The sequence below is a fragment of the Galeopterus variegatus genome, unplaced genomic scaffold (genome assembly GCF_000696425.1).
Source record: "Galeopterus variegatus unplaced genomic scaffold, G_variegatus-3.0.2 Scaffold17603, whole genome shotgun sequence".
Lineage (NCBI taxonomy): Eukaryota > Metazoa > Chordata > Mammalia > Dermoptera > Cynocephalidae > Galeopterus > Galeopterus variegatus.
Genome location: NW_007743714.1, coordinates 1 through 12,000, shown reverse-complemented (window position 1 = coordinate 12,000; position 12,000 = coordinate 1). Strand labels below are relative to the sequence as shown.

Sequence of the window (12,000 nt, the reverse complement as noted above, 5' to 3'; positions counted from 1 at the left end):
TTTTGTCTTTTTTCCATGTCCGGCAACGGATCGCAACCCTCAGTGTTGCCCCCGTACCGGACCGGGGACCGGCAACGGGATTGCAAGCCTCGGCGTTGCTCCCGCGCCTCGCTCAGCCAGTGAGCGGGAACCGGTCTGTATGTGGGATCCGAACCCTTGGGCAGGAGCGCTGCCGCGCTTCCCAAGCGGCGCACTTATCCAGTGCGCCACCGGGCCGGCCCCACGGCAACAGTTTTGTGGGATGCTCAAGGCGTTTTCCTTGTTGGCTTTCTGGAAGGCCAAAGAATGATAACACCTGTCTTTTATGGTAGTTTTTTGAGATAGCCAAAGCTGTAGCAGAGAAGCACCCGGGAAGGTTCCCCAGGGAGTCCTTCTCCAGCACGACAACGCTCCTGCTCTTTCCTCTCATCAAACAAGGGCAATTTTGTGTTTCAATGAAAAATCATTAGGTTTCCATGTTCCAGTCCTGATTTGGCTGCTTCTGACTTCTTTTTGTTTTCTGATTGTAAAAAATCTTTAAAGGGCACCCATTTTTCTTTAGTTAATGATGTAAGAAAACTGCATTGTCAAGATTAAAGTCCCAGGACCCTCAGTTTTTTAGAGATGGAATAAACATCTGGTATCCTCCCTTAGAAAAATGTCTTGAACTTGATGGAACTTATGTAGAGAAACAAAACTTATATATATATATATATATATATATATATATATTTTTTTTTTTCCTTTTTACTGACCGGTAATGGGATCGCAACCCTCGGTGTCGTGCCCACACCGCACTCAGCCAGTGAGCGGACCGGTCTCTATATGGGATCCAAAACCTCGGCGGGAGCGCTGCACTCAACCGAGTGTGCCACCGGGCCAGCCCGAGAATCAGCTTTTGATTTCATTTATTCCTCTCCTCACTATGTTCATGTTTTCCTTTAAATACTCGAACATAATTATAAATGCAGTTTTAGCATCTTTGCTAGTCTGACCACCTCTGTTGCATTAGTCTGTTTCAGAAATTCCTGAAACTAGGTAATTTGTAAATAAAAAAAGCAATATTTATTGCTTACAATTTGAGAGGCTGGGAAGTCCAGAGTCCAGGGAATGCATCTGGTGAAGGTCTTGTTGGTGGTGACTCCACACAGTAATGCAGGGCCAGCCCCCCCTTCATTGAAGGACATTTGGGTTGTTTCCAGTTTTGGGCTCTTATAAATAAAGCTGCTGTGAGCATTCACGTATAGATCGTGTGGACATAACTTTTCATTTCTCTGGGATAAGTGCCCAGGAGTGTGATGGCTGTACCGTTTCACATTCCTATTAGCAATGGATGGTACATCCAGTTTTGCCACATCCTTGACACTATTTAGTATTGTCACAATTCTTTTTAGCCATTCTAACAGGTGTGTAATGATATCACATCATGATTTTTATTTTCATTTTTCCAATGGCTCACAATGTTACACATCTTTTTCATGTGCTTATTTAACATATCTTCTTCAGTAAAATGTCTTTTGCCCAGTTTCTAATTGGATTGTGGTTTTTTATTTTCGAATTATTTTTTTGTTTGGTTTTTGGTGGCTGGCTGGTATGGGGATCTGAACCCTTGACCTTGGTGTTATAACATGCGCTCTAACCAACTGAGCTTAACGGCCAGCACGGCTGTTAAATTTTGAGATTGTTGGGCCAAGCCCGTGGTGCACTCGGGAGAGTGTGGCGCTGGGAGCCAAGTGGCGCACTCTCCAGTGCGCCACCGGGCTGGCCCAAAACTTATATTTTTTATATTTATATTTCAGTTCCATTTTTTGAAGAACTTTTCGAAGTTCTTTGTATATGGCTTTTTTTTTTTTTTCCTTTTTTGTCTTTTTTCGTGACCGGTAAAAGGATCACAACCCTCGGTGTCGTGCCCGTACCGCGACCGGCAACGGGATCGCAACCCTCGGTGTCGAGCCCACACCGTGCTCAACCAGTGAGCGGACCAGTCTCTATATGGGATCCGAACCCTCAGCGGGAGTGCCACCGCGCTCCCAAGCACCGCACTCTACCAAGTGCACCACCAGGCTGGCCCATCTATATGGCTTTTATTGTTAGCTACTTTAAATTCTTTTGTGAAGTCAATAGTTAACTTTTTATGTCTTTCTTCCTCCCAACTGATAGTTCATTCCTTAGAGGAACTCATTCTTTAAGTTACTGGTTTGTTCTTTCCGAGTTGATTGCTCCTTTTTCTTGCCTTTTAATATCATGTGGATTTTGTGTAAGAGGATTTTGTAGAGGACCATTCAGCAACATTCAGGTTTTAATGGAGGCTGAGTCCAAAGGTCTCCTGTCTCCTGAACTATGTGAAAGGATAACCTGTGCATGTGAATCATCTCCCCATGAGACTGGAGGGGAGACGCTGCACTTTATACCTCTCCCCTGTGCCCCAGCGAGCTTAGTGGCATGGAATTAGCCTTGGTAAGCCCGGCCTCTGGAACCTGGGACAGCTGACTCAGAGCAGGCTCACAGGCCCAGGGGTCTGAGAAAGTCCCGTGGGCAGGCAGGTGTGGGACATGTGATTACCTCTTGGTTAACCCCTGTGTCTTTTTCCTCCTTGTCCCAATCTCAACGTGTGGGCCCCTTTCTTTTCTCCTAACCTTAGTAGGTGTGTGTGTATGTGGAGGTGGGTTGGGGTGCAAGTGTTTTTATTGTCAGAGGACTCTGTGTAATTTATATGCTGTGTGTCCTTAGTGACCAAGTCAGCCTCTCTGATCCCCAGTTTCCTCATCTGTAAAATGGGGATAGCAGCAAGAGGTGGCTAAAAGAAGGAAATGGGTTACCATATAGAAAGTTCTGGAATCCTGCTTGAGACTAGTTAGTGGAGTAGAATGCTCTTTCCCCAGCATCCACATCCCTTACCATGTCCCCTCCGCAGCCCACCCTGCTGTCCTCGTCCTTACTGAATCAGTTCCAGCACCCGCCTCTTCATGGCCTGGACCAGGGCCTGCTGCCCTCCAAGCTCCTCCCCATACATGGCGTCCCTCCTCTCAGCCTCCTGTTGCTTCTGCTCCAGCTCTGCCTGCAGCCGGGCTCTCTCTTCCTGACACCTGCACACAGAAGGAAGCTGAGTTCTGAGCTCAGCATTTGTGACTGAGCTAGGAGGGGCCTCCACCTGACAGGGAGCTCCCAGGGAGAAGCTGGTGGTGCCCCGGCAGCCGAAGTTCACACACACACAGACACACACAAGACACCACACGCACACACCCCACAATACACACATAATGAATATACACAACACAATACACACCACACACACACACAATGCAATACACAACACAATACACACCATACACACATACAACACAAAACACACATAATGCACATACAATACAACACACAAAACACACACATCACAATATACGACATAACACATTCTGTAACACAACACACACAGAACACATACACTCAGACAACACACATACAATGCACACACACAACACATACACACACCAAATGCAAAATAACACAATGTGGTGCGCATGCACACAACACACAGAACAAATATCCACATAATGCACACGCACACTAAAATACACATATACACATACAATGCACACACACAACACATACACACACCAAATGCAAAATAACACAATGTGGTGTGCATGCACACAACACACAGAACAAATATCCACATAATGCACACGCACACTAAAATACACATATAATGCATACACATACAATGCATGCACACACAATACAACACACAACACAACACACGCACCATGAACACACACGATACAATAAAGAGACACAACGTGTGCACACACACCAAACTGAGCCCTGCGTGTGGTCTGACACTTGTAGGCTGACTCCTCCCCAGCCATTCAGCGAAAAGAAAACAGGGCTTAGTCTTGAGTGTTCCTTTAGAGGGGATGAGCCAACATTTCTATTTTTTTAATTCCTTTCCTTCTGTTTTTTCTTTTCTTTTTTTAACGTTTCCATTCTAAGATGTCACTTTCTTGAAAGGATTGTTCACCATCATGGCAGCTCTCTGGAGGGAAGGTGGATGCCTTCCTGGCTGCACAGACTGTGCCCAGCCTAGTACTGTAGGATTTGGAGTGATTTTTTGCTTTAAAATATTTTTAAAAGTTATGTTACATTGTATTTTCAATTAAAAAAAGTAATATTAAAAACATGGCTTTCCTAAATTTCTATTTCAGTTTTGGGCTTGGAATCTCCTCAGCTGTATTCTTGCCTTTTCTTTTTGTTTTTTGGGGTTTTCTAGAAAATTCCAAGAAGTCTACTGGACTGGAAATAAATAGGGTCTGGGTCCCAGCCTGTTGCTCCGTTGCTCAGTGGGGAGGGCGTGCAAGGGCAGCTGGGCACTAGTGAGGGTCCCATGCTCTCAGGATGTGTGTGCATGTGTGTGCGTGTACACGCTTGTGCCCTGGGTTTGACCATGTTTGAGGAGAGGGGGCTGGTGAGAGGCTTGGCAATGAATCGAACTATTAATGTTTAAAACACTGACAGCACACCGCAGGGAAGAAAGTTGTGGGGTATCATGAAATCAGACTGACAACAGAAAGGCCAATCACTGCAGCCTTAAGAAAGGTGTTCTGGTGCTCAGGCACGGATCGTGGCCACATTTTATCTTTTAATGAACATTCTAGTCTCTAGCCTCCTCATTTCTCAGCTGCTGACTTCAATTTTCCTGAGCCAGTTTACTTGCCCAGTGATCCCAGGTCCTTATGTGTCCACTGTGGTTTGAGTACATCTTTGGGGTAGGAGAAAATACTTGTTAAGCACCTACTGCGTGCCAAAGGCAATTTAAGGTGCCAGGAATAGAGCAGTGCCTATGGCTCCTATGGAGCTAATAGCATGTTGCAGGCAGTGGTGAAAACACGTGATAGACCAGTAAAATAATTAAGGTAAGTGTCATGACAGAGACAAATGAGGGACCGAGTGAGAGACTCGTGAGGGTGCTCAGGGCAGGCATCTCAGACAAGGTGACATTTAAGTGACTTAAAAGATGAGAAGTCAACCATATAGAGCCAGGGACAGGCATATGCAAAGGTCTGCACATTGGCAAGAGCTTGGCTTGTTTGAGGAACTGAAATAAGGCTGGTGAAGCTGCAATGCCTGAATGGCAAGGAGGGCACAGAGGCACAAGATGAGGAGGGCCTGATTTGACCCTCGGTGGTCCCAGGAGGAGTGGACTTTAATTGAAGTGAATAAGAAGCCCTGAAAGGTTTTAGACAGGGGGTGACAGGCACTCCTAGTGCAAGAGGAGACACTGGAGGAATTAAAGTTTGTCGAGCACTTACTATATGCCAGGTGCTGAGCTTAGTGTTTTAGAGCCTTGTTTCACAATGTTATGAGGCAGGTGATATGATCCTCATTTTACAGGAGAGAAAAGTAGAGCCTCATGGAGGGAGTGACACTTCCCCAGGGTCACACAGCTTGATAGGTGGGGGGAGCAGAAAACTGGACAAAGGCCTGTCCAGCTTTAGACTTTTTTTTTGCCTCCCCACACTGTCATCCACAAAGGGCCCTGATCTCCAGTGATTCCTGGCACCAGTGCTGAGAGGGCAGCAGATGGGAAAGAGGATCCTGATAGCCCTGGCAGGCCTCAAAGGAGCTCAGTGCTGCTGTCCATGGGGTGGAGGAGATGTGATGACTGCCTAATTCCCCATCTTGAGGATCCCCTCGCCTTACACCTGTCTTCATCTGCTTTGCTTCAAGGTCTTACCCAAAGGGCAAAGAAAACCCACCTGCTTGTAAAAATAGCCCCATAGAGTATCTGAACTAGAAGGAGGAAGCTTAGAGATCGTACCATCTCCTTTTGGAAACCAGAGAGCTGAGGATCACAGAGGGGAGGCCACTCTCCAAGGGGCCCACAGCCAGCATGCCATGAAGTGGACATTGGAACCCCAGACCTCAGTTCCCAGTCCATGTTCACAGCCCCTGCTGGCCTGCTCTGGGGCCTGCTCCTGGAGGGTCTGTGGCACTCACCTCTGCGTCTAGCCTGGGCTGTGTGCTGTGGGCTTCTGCCCAGTCCACCTGTAAATGTAGAGAACCCCTCACACTCATGTATCCACTACACAGCTAACTTTGTTTTCCCTATGTAGCTAGCCCTGAATGATTAACTAAGATTTATCACAAGCAGAATCACCTATACCCTACTCAGCAGGAAATAAGTCGGAGCCATCTGGAACTCAAAGACAGCGTCATGGAACAGAAACCAGAAAAGACCCTGGCGCCATAGACGAGGTGAGTGAGAAAGTAGCTGACTGTCACGCTTGAAGACCCTACGTCCTGTCTCCCTGGTACATCTACCTATATAAACCCCAGCCCTCAGCCGATCAGGGAGGAAGTTGGGACTTTACCTCCTGTCTCCTGGTTGACGTCTTCCAAAACAAAAAAGGCCTTCCTTTAAGTTCTGTCTGGAGGGTGTGACAGATGGTCCTATAGCGGCGAGCACTTGGACCCACACGGGTCATGATTCCCCTACTAAATCGGCCTCTCACACGACGGTGAAGAAGAATCCCACAGGACTCGCTTGTTACCACACCCTCAGTCTATTCTCTACACCACAGCCAGAGTGACCCTTTTAAAAGCCTGTCAGACCAAGAGACCCCACCCCCTACCCACTCCCTGCTCCTAACCCTGCCCTGGCCTCTGATGGCATGGAGAAGAATTCCAGAGTCTCACACAGGACCTTGAGGTCCCTGGCTACCGCTCTGCCCCCTCTCGCTCTGCTCCAGCCACACCTGGAGTGTTTGGCCTGCCTGTCCCCAAGCATGTGTCCTCTGGGCCTCTGCATTTGCCGTCCCCCTCACCTGCAGGACTCCTCCCTAGATATCTGCAGGGTCCAGTCTCTCAGGTGGTTAGGATTGGTGTTTGAATGTCACCTCCTCAGAGAGGGATTTCTGGACCCTAAATCTGAATGACTGTCCTTTCTGTATGCCCTTCCCTGGCTTCATTTTTTCCCAGAGCACCTATGACTACGTGACATTGTATTTCTATTTACTTATCTATCATCAGTCTCCTAGGTCTTTTAGAGCAGACTTTGCCTGTTTGGTTCACGGTTGTGCCCTCGCCACCCTGGGATCTGTGCATGGCCATGCCTGAGGCACAGACATGTTGACTGAATGAATGGACCCAGTGGGAACTCCTATTTGCTGGTGGTGAGATACTGTCACCAGCTTGATGTCTGTGGTACCTTTTCCCAGAAGTGAGCTTTGTCCTGAGCTTTCTGGATCCCAGGACTTAGGGGAGCACGTTCCCTTCCCAGCCCTGGGAGCTGCTGTTATTCACGATCCGCATCCTGAAGACTCCCAAGTGGGTCTCCCACTGACACTTCTCTCCTGAACTCCACCCCCATGGCTGGCCCAATGACCCCACCTGGATGTCTAACATGTGTTTCAGACTTAACATGTTCAAAACTAGGCTCCTGAACTTTCCCCATAGACCTGCCCTCCCACAACCTAGGGCCTCCCAGCTGCTCCCAATGCCTGTCTTGATCCCACTGAAGGCTCTCATGTAGGACAGGCCCCCACAATCACTTAGTGCCTGAGTCATCCAAGTTCTTGCTGACCAAACCAGAGGGGTCAGCTGAGTGTATGGTGGGAGAAACCTTGAGGTTTTTGGGGGTTGGTTTCTGGGCCTCTGTCACACTGTTAAGCAGACAGTCAACAGATTTCCCAGTGATTCATTCTGAATCACAGCTACCCACTCCAGCTCTGCCAGGGTTGGCCTAGTTGGCTGCCCAGGAGCAGGTGTCAGCCACAGGGGAGAGATAGAGGTGGGCAGGCAGACAGAGGCACATGGAGACCAAGGGAGAGAAACAAAGAGTCTGAGTCAGGCCAAGGAGGATCTTTGCATGGTGAAGATGTGTTATCAAATGAATTATGAAAGATGAACTGAGACACTGAGAGAATGAGGGGGAAAGGGAGAGACAGGCAGTGGGCTCTGGGCCTTGTGGTCATGTGGGTGTGGGAAGATGAAGACGCTGGACGCAGAGACACTGAAGTGCAGCGACAGCAAATACTGGCTGAGGGCAGTGTTGAGCCACTGGCTCTGGAGGCAGCTGCAGGGTGTGAACCTCACTCATCTGCTCATGAGCTGATGTGAGGTGAATTGTGGAGCGTCTCTGAGCCTCAGTTTCCTTATCTATAAAATGGGAATTCTTACAGAACCTATATCATGAAGTTGTTATGAGAAAGCACCCACAACAGTGCCCAGGACATAGTAAATGCTCATAACTGTTACCTACAGAGGGTGAAGCAGAGATTGTGTAACAGGGAACGAAAAAATGAGAGACAGATAAACAGGTAAAAGGGGGAGACAGAGTAAAAGAGGGGTGGAGGAGTGTGGTGGGGGAGGGGCACAGTGTGGATTGAAAAGAGGAAGGAGCATGTGTAGGAGACAGCAGAACAGGGCAAAGGTGAGTGTGGGAGGGAAGGAGGGGTAGAGGGTGGGACCTCTCCTGGGGCTACTGGGGAAGTTGCTAAGGGAGGGAGCTGGCCAAGGGGGTGGTGGGCGGCCCCTGTGGTCAGGAACAACACCCCCAACACCTCAGCATCCCAAAGCCTTGCCCAGCACAGAGCCTGGAGCACCGAGGTGCTCACGTGCCCTCTGGCTTGACCTTGATTGACAGCAGGAGCCAGGAAGCACCTCCGGGTGCCTGTGCTGCTGCCGCCGAGGTTACCTGCTGAGCTGCTCCTGAAGCACCTGCAGCTGCCCCTCCTGCTCCTTCAGCAGCTGCTCCTGGCGCTGGGCCCGCTCCTCGGCCTTCTGGAGCCCATGCCTGAGGCCCTGAGAGGGGGGAGGAGGGGAAGCTGAAGGAGGAGGACAGAGACCCCAGCCCCGCGGCTGACCTGCCAAACATGCCCATGGGCCACATATCGTGCCCTTGGGTGGAGAGCAGGACGAGGGACAGCGCAGGGAGCTGGGATGCCTGGCTCTGTCCCTGGCCCTGCCCCTGGGGGAGCCTGGGGCTGCCATTTCTTCCTTCACTGAAGGGTGGAAGTTACAAAGTTCAAGAACCTGGAAGACCCTGGGGAGGGAGGAGGCTGAAGGGAGGCTCAGGAACAATCCTGGTGACCTCAGGGAGAAGCCTCTCCAGGAGCCACTAGGTGGGGTCTGCGACAGTAGAATTAGGTATGGGGAGGAGACCTGCTGTAATGAGGGAGTTGGAACTCGAGAACAAGTGACCGTCCCAAAGAACTGTTGTGAAGGATCTCAAACGCAACTGCCCACAGGGGCTGGCAGGAAGCACTGATGAGAAAGTGGGTTGAGTGACAGGCAATGGAGACAGGTGGGGACTGTGGCAAACTGAACAACTCATGGCTTCTAAAGGCATCCACGAATAAGATTCCTCTGCTGGCCGATAACAATTGATCAGCAGCCTGGAACGGCCCCCAGACTACCACTGGAGACCCCATCTGAAGCCCAGCTCAGAGAGGGGAGGATAGACGGATAGACGGAGCTCAACTGCTCTCACCTTGACCACGTCCTGCAAGGGCACCTCTGCTTGCTCCTCCTTCCTGGCCTCAGTGGTCACTCCAGTTTGCTCTTGTGGCTTCTCTGTGGTGGAGCCTTCCTTTGTTCCCAGGCCCTGCAGGACCCAGGCCTCCCCCAGAATGCTGGACACCCCCCACTCCTGCCTGCTCCCTGATGGTGCTTTCTCTGTCGTCCCTCTGGGGCTGGGGGCCAGCAGCCTCTGGACATGGCCCCACCCTGCCTCCCCTTCCTGAGTGCCCTCTGTTATTCTCTGCACCTCTGCAGCTGGCAGAGGCCCTGTACCCTCGGCCTCCATCCCTATCGCCTCCTTCTGGGAACTCTTGTCCCCCTCCCTGTGTCTCTGACTGCTGGGTGAGGAACTCTGCAGGAGGATCCCTGTCTTTGGGGTTCCCTCCTCCTGGTCTAGCTGAAGCTCCTCCCCCTCTGCTTCCCACATGCTCTGGGGGGACCCACAGCTCCTGGAATCTTCTCTCCTCTTTTCCAAAAAGTGGCGAACAGAGAGTCCAGCCATCCAATCTTCCCTGGGTTCCTCTCGAAGACAGCCGGCTTGACGGGTGTGTGACTCTTGCAGCTGGACTCCCTTGGAGCCTCCAAATGCTGCTGATATCTGCAGGGAAACTCCCAGAACCCATCAGGTCATCTTAAAAAAAAAAAAAAAAAAAAAGACAAAAAGTGGCGAAGATGCTAGTGTTCCTGGAACCCATCGAGTCCAGCCATCCAATCTTTCCTGGGCTCCTCTTGAAGACAGCCGGCTTGCTGGCTGTGTGGCTCCTGCAGGTGGACTGGTGGTGGGGACCGTAATGCTTTTCAGGTCAGCCTTCCTACCACCTGATCCTGGGTACCTTGTCCTGTGAGTGGATGAAGCCAGCCGGCTCCATGTCATCCCGCTGCCACCGCAGGGCATGCAGATGTAGTCCCAGTAAACTTTCTGAGGCTCCAGGAAGCTCTTCTGCTCTTTCTGGTCAAACTGGAACCAGGATGAGGGAAAGGAAAGTGTAGAAGTGCTTTCTCCTAGAACGCACGTCACCTTCCAGCATGCTGAGCAGGCACGCGGTAAAGGAAAGGGCTTGTGCAGACAGACCCAGCTTCAGGCCCTAGATGTTCCCTTACTAGCTATGTGACCAGAAGCCAGCTGCTTGACCTCTGTGAGCCTCAGTGTTCCTCTTCATTCATTCAGAAACTTATTGAGCACTTACTGTGTGCCAGGCCCTGTTCTAAGCTCTGGGGATACAGCAATGAACACACTGACCTCATGAAGCTCACGTCTTGGTAGGGGAGATAAACAATGACCAGACCAAATAAGTTAAACATACAACATGTTAGAAAGTGATGATTGCTCTGGAGATGAAATGAAGAAAGGAAAGAGAATAGAAAGCGTGGTGTGTGTGTGCATGTGTGCACGAGTGTGTGTGCATGTGTTGAAAATTAGATTGAGGTGGCCAAAAAAAGCCTCCAGATCTGAAGGAGGTGAGAAAGTGTGCCATGCAAATTTCTGGGGGGCAGCATTCAAGGCAGAGGGACTAGCAAGTGCAAATGAAGGAGCCAGCCGGGTGTGTCTGAGGCAGATCCAGGCATCCAATGCAGCTGGAGTACAGCAGAGGAGGGGCAGACTGGCAAGAGGTGAAGTCAGAGGAGGAGAAAGGATGTTTGTGTATGTGGGGAAGGGTGCCAAGCCCCTCAGAGGTTTACGGTGAGGATTAAATAAAGTGGGCAAATGAGGGGCTTAGCCTGGCACATAGTAAGTGCTCAAGAATCTTAGTGATAGTTATGATTGGGGCTCTAAGCAGCAGCAAGAAGGGCCAGTGCTAGGACATGCATGACTTTTTTTCTTTAAAAGATGACTAGTAAGGGGATCTCAACCCTTGGCTTGGTGTTGTCAGCACCATGCTCAGCCAGTGAGCCAACCGGCCATCCCTATATAGGATCTGAACCTGTGGCCTTGGTGTTATCAGCACCACACTCTCCCAAGCCACGGGCCGGCCCGACATCCATGACTTTTGAAGGTTTTGTTTATAGAGCAGGGAGGACTGCCCTGAGCCCCTGGTCCCACCCCACCTCAGCTTTGTCCCACCTCCTTTTGAAGGCTGCAATGACAGCCTCCAACAATGAGTTTAGCTGTCAGGAGGGACTTGCTGATCCTAAGGGAGATGAGACAGTGCATAGTAACAAAGGGAGGCAGTGGCTCTTCCTCAGTATCTGGGCAAGCCTCCTGGTGATCTGGGCCTGGGGAGAGGGTTGGGAGTGGAAGAGGCCCCACCTGCAGCAGCAGCTCCAGGCAGCTGCAGAGTCTGTGCAGCTCAGCACTGGCATCTGTCACTGGCCCTTGCCCATCACCATGGCCCTGGAGGATGGCAGAGATGGCAGCTGTGGGGAGGATGGCAGACATCAGACATCACAGAGGGAGGCCTCTGAGGGAGAAGCTCCCAGGGCCCTCACTTCTCCTGCACCTCAGTTGCAGGAGATCTCTCAGGACACACTCACCTTTCAGGTCCTTGGTGACTTTGAGGATAGCCC

General features: G+C 50.4%; 1 protein-coding gene across 1 annotated transcript; it reads right to left on the bottom strand.

The window, feature by feature from the left end:
* Positions 1 to 2,914: 2,914 nt before the first annotated feature.
* LOC103582729 (RUN and FYVE domain-containing protein 4-like) lies at positions 2,915 to 11,995 on the bottom strand (the record flags this gene model as incomplete). Its single annotated transcript, XM_008564250.1, is given in 7 exon segments — positions 2,915 to 3,065; positions 8,672 to 8,778; positions 9,467 to 10,093; positions 10,329 to 10,390; positions 10,393 to 10,453; positions 11,744 to 11,850; positions 11,968 to 11,995. Coding segments are annotated over 7 exon segments (1,143 nt in total), but the record flags the coding sequence as incomplete, so codon positions are not given.
* Positions 11,996 to 12,000: the final 5 nt, after the last annotated feature.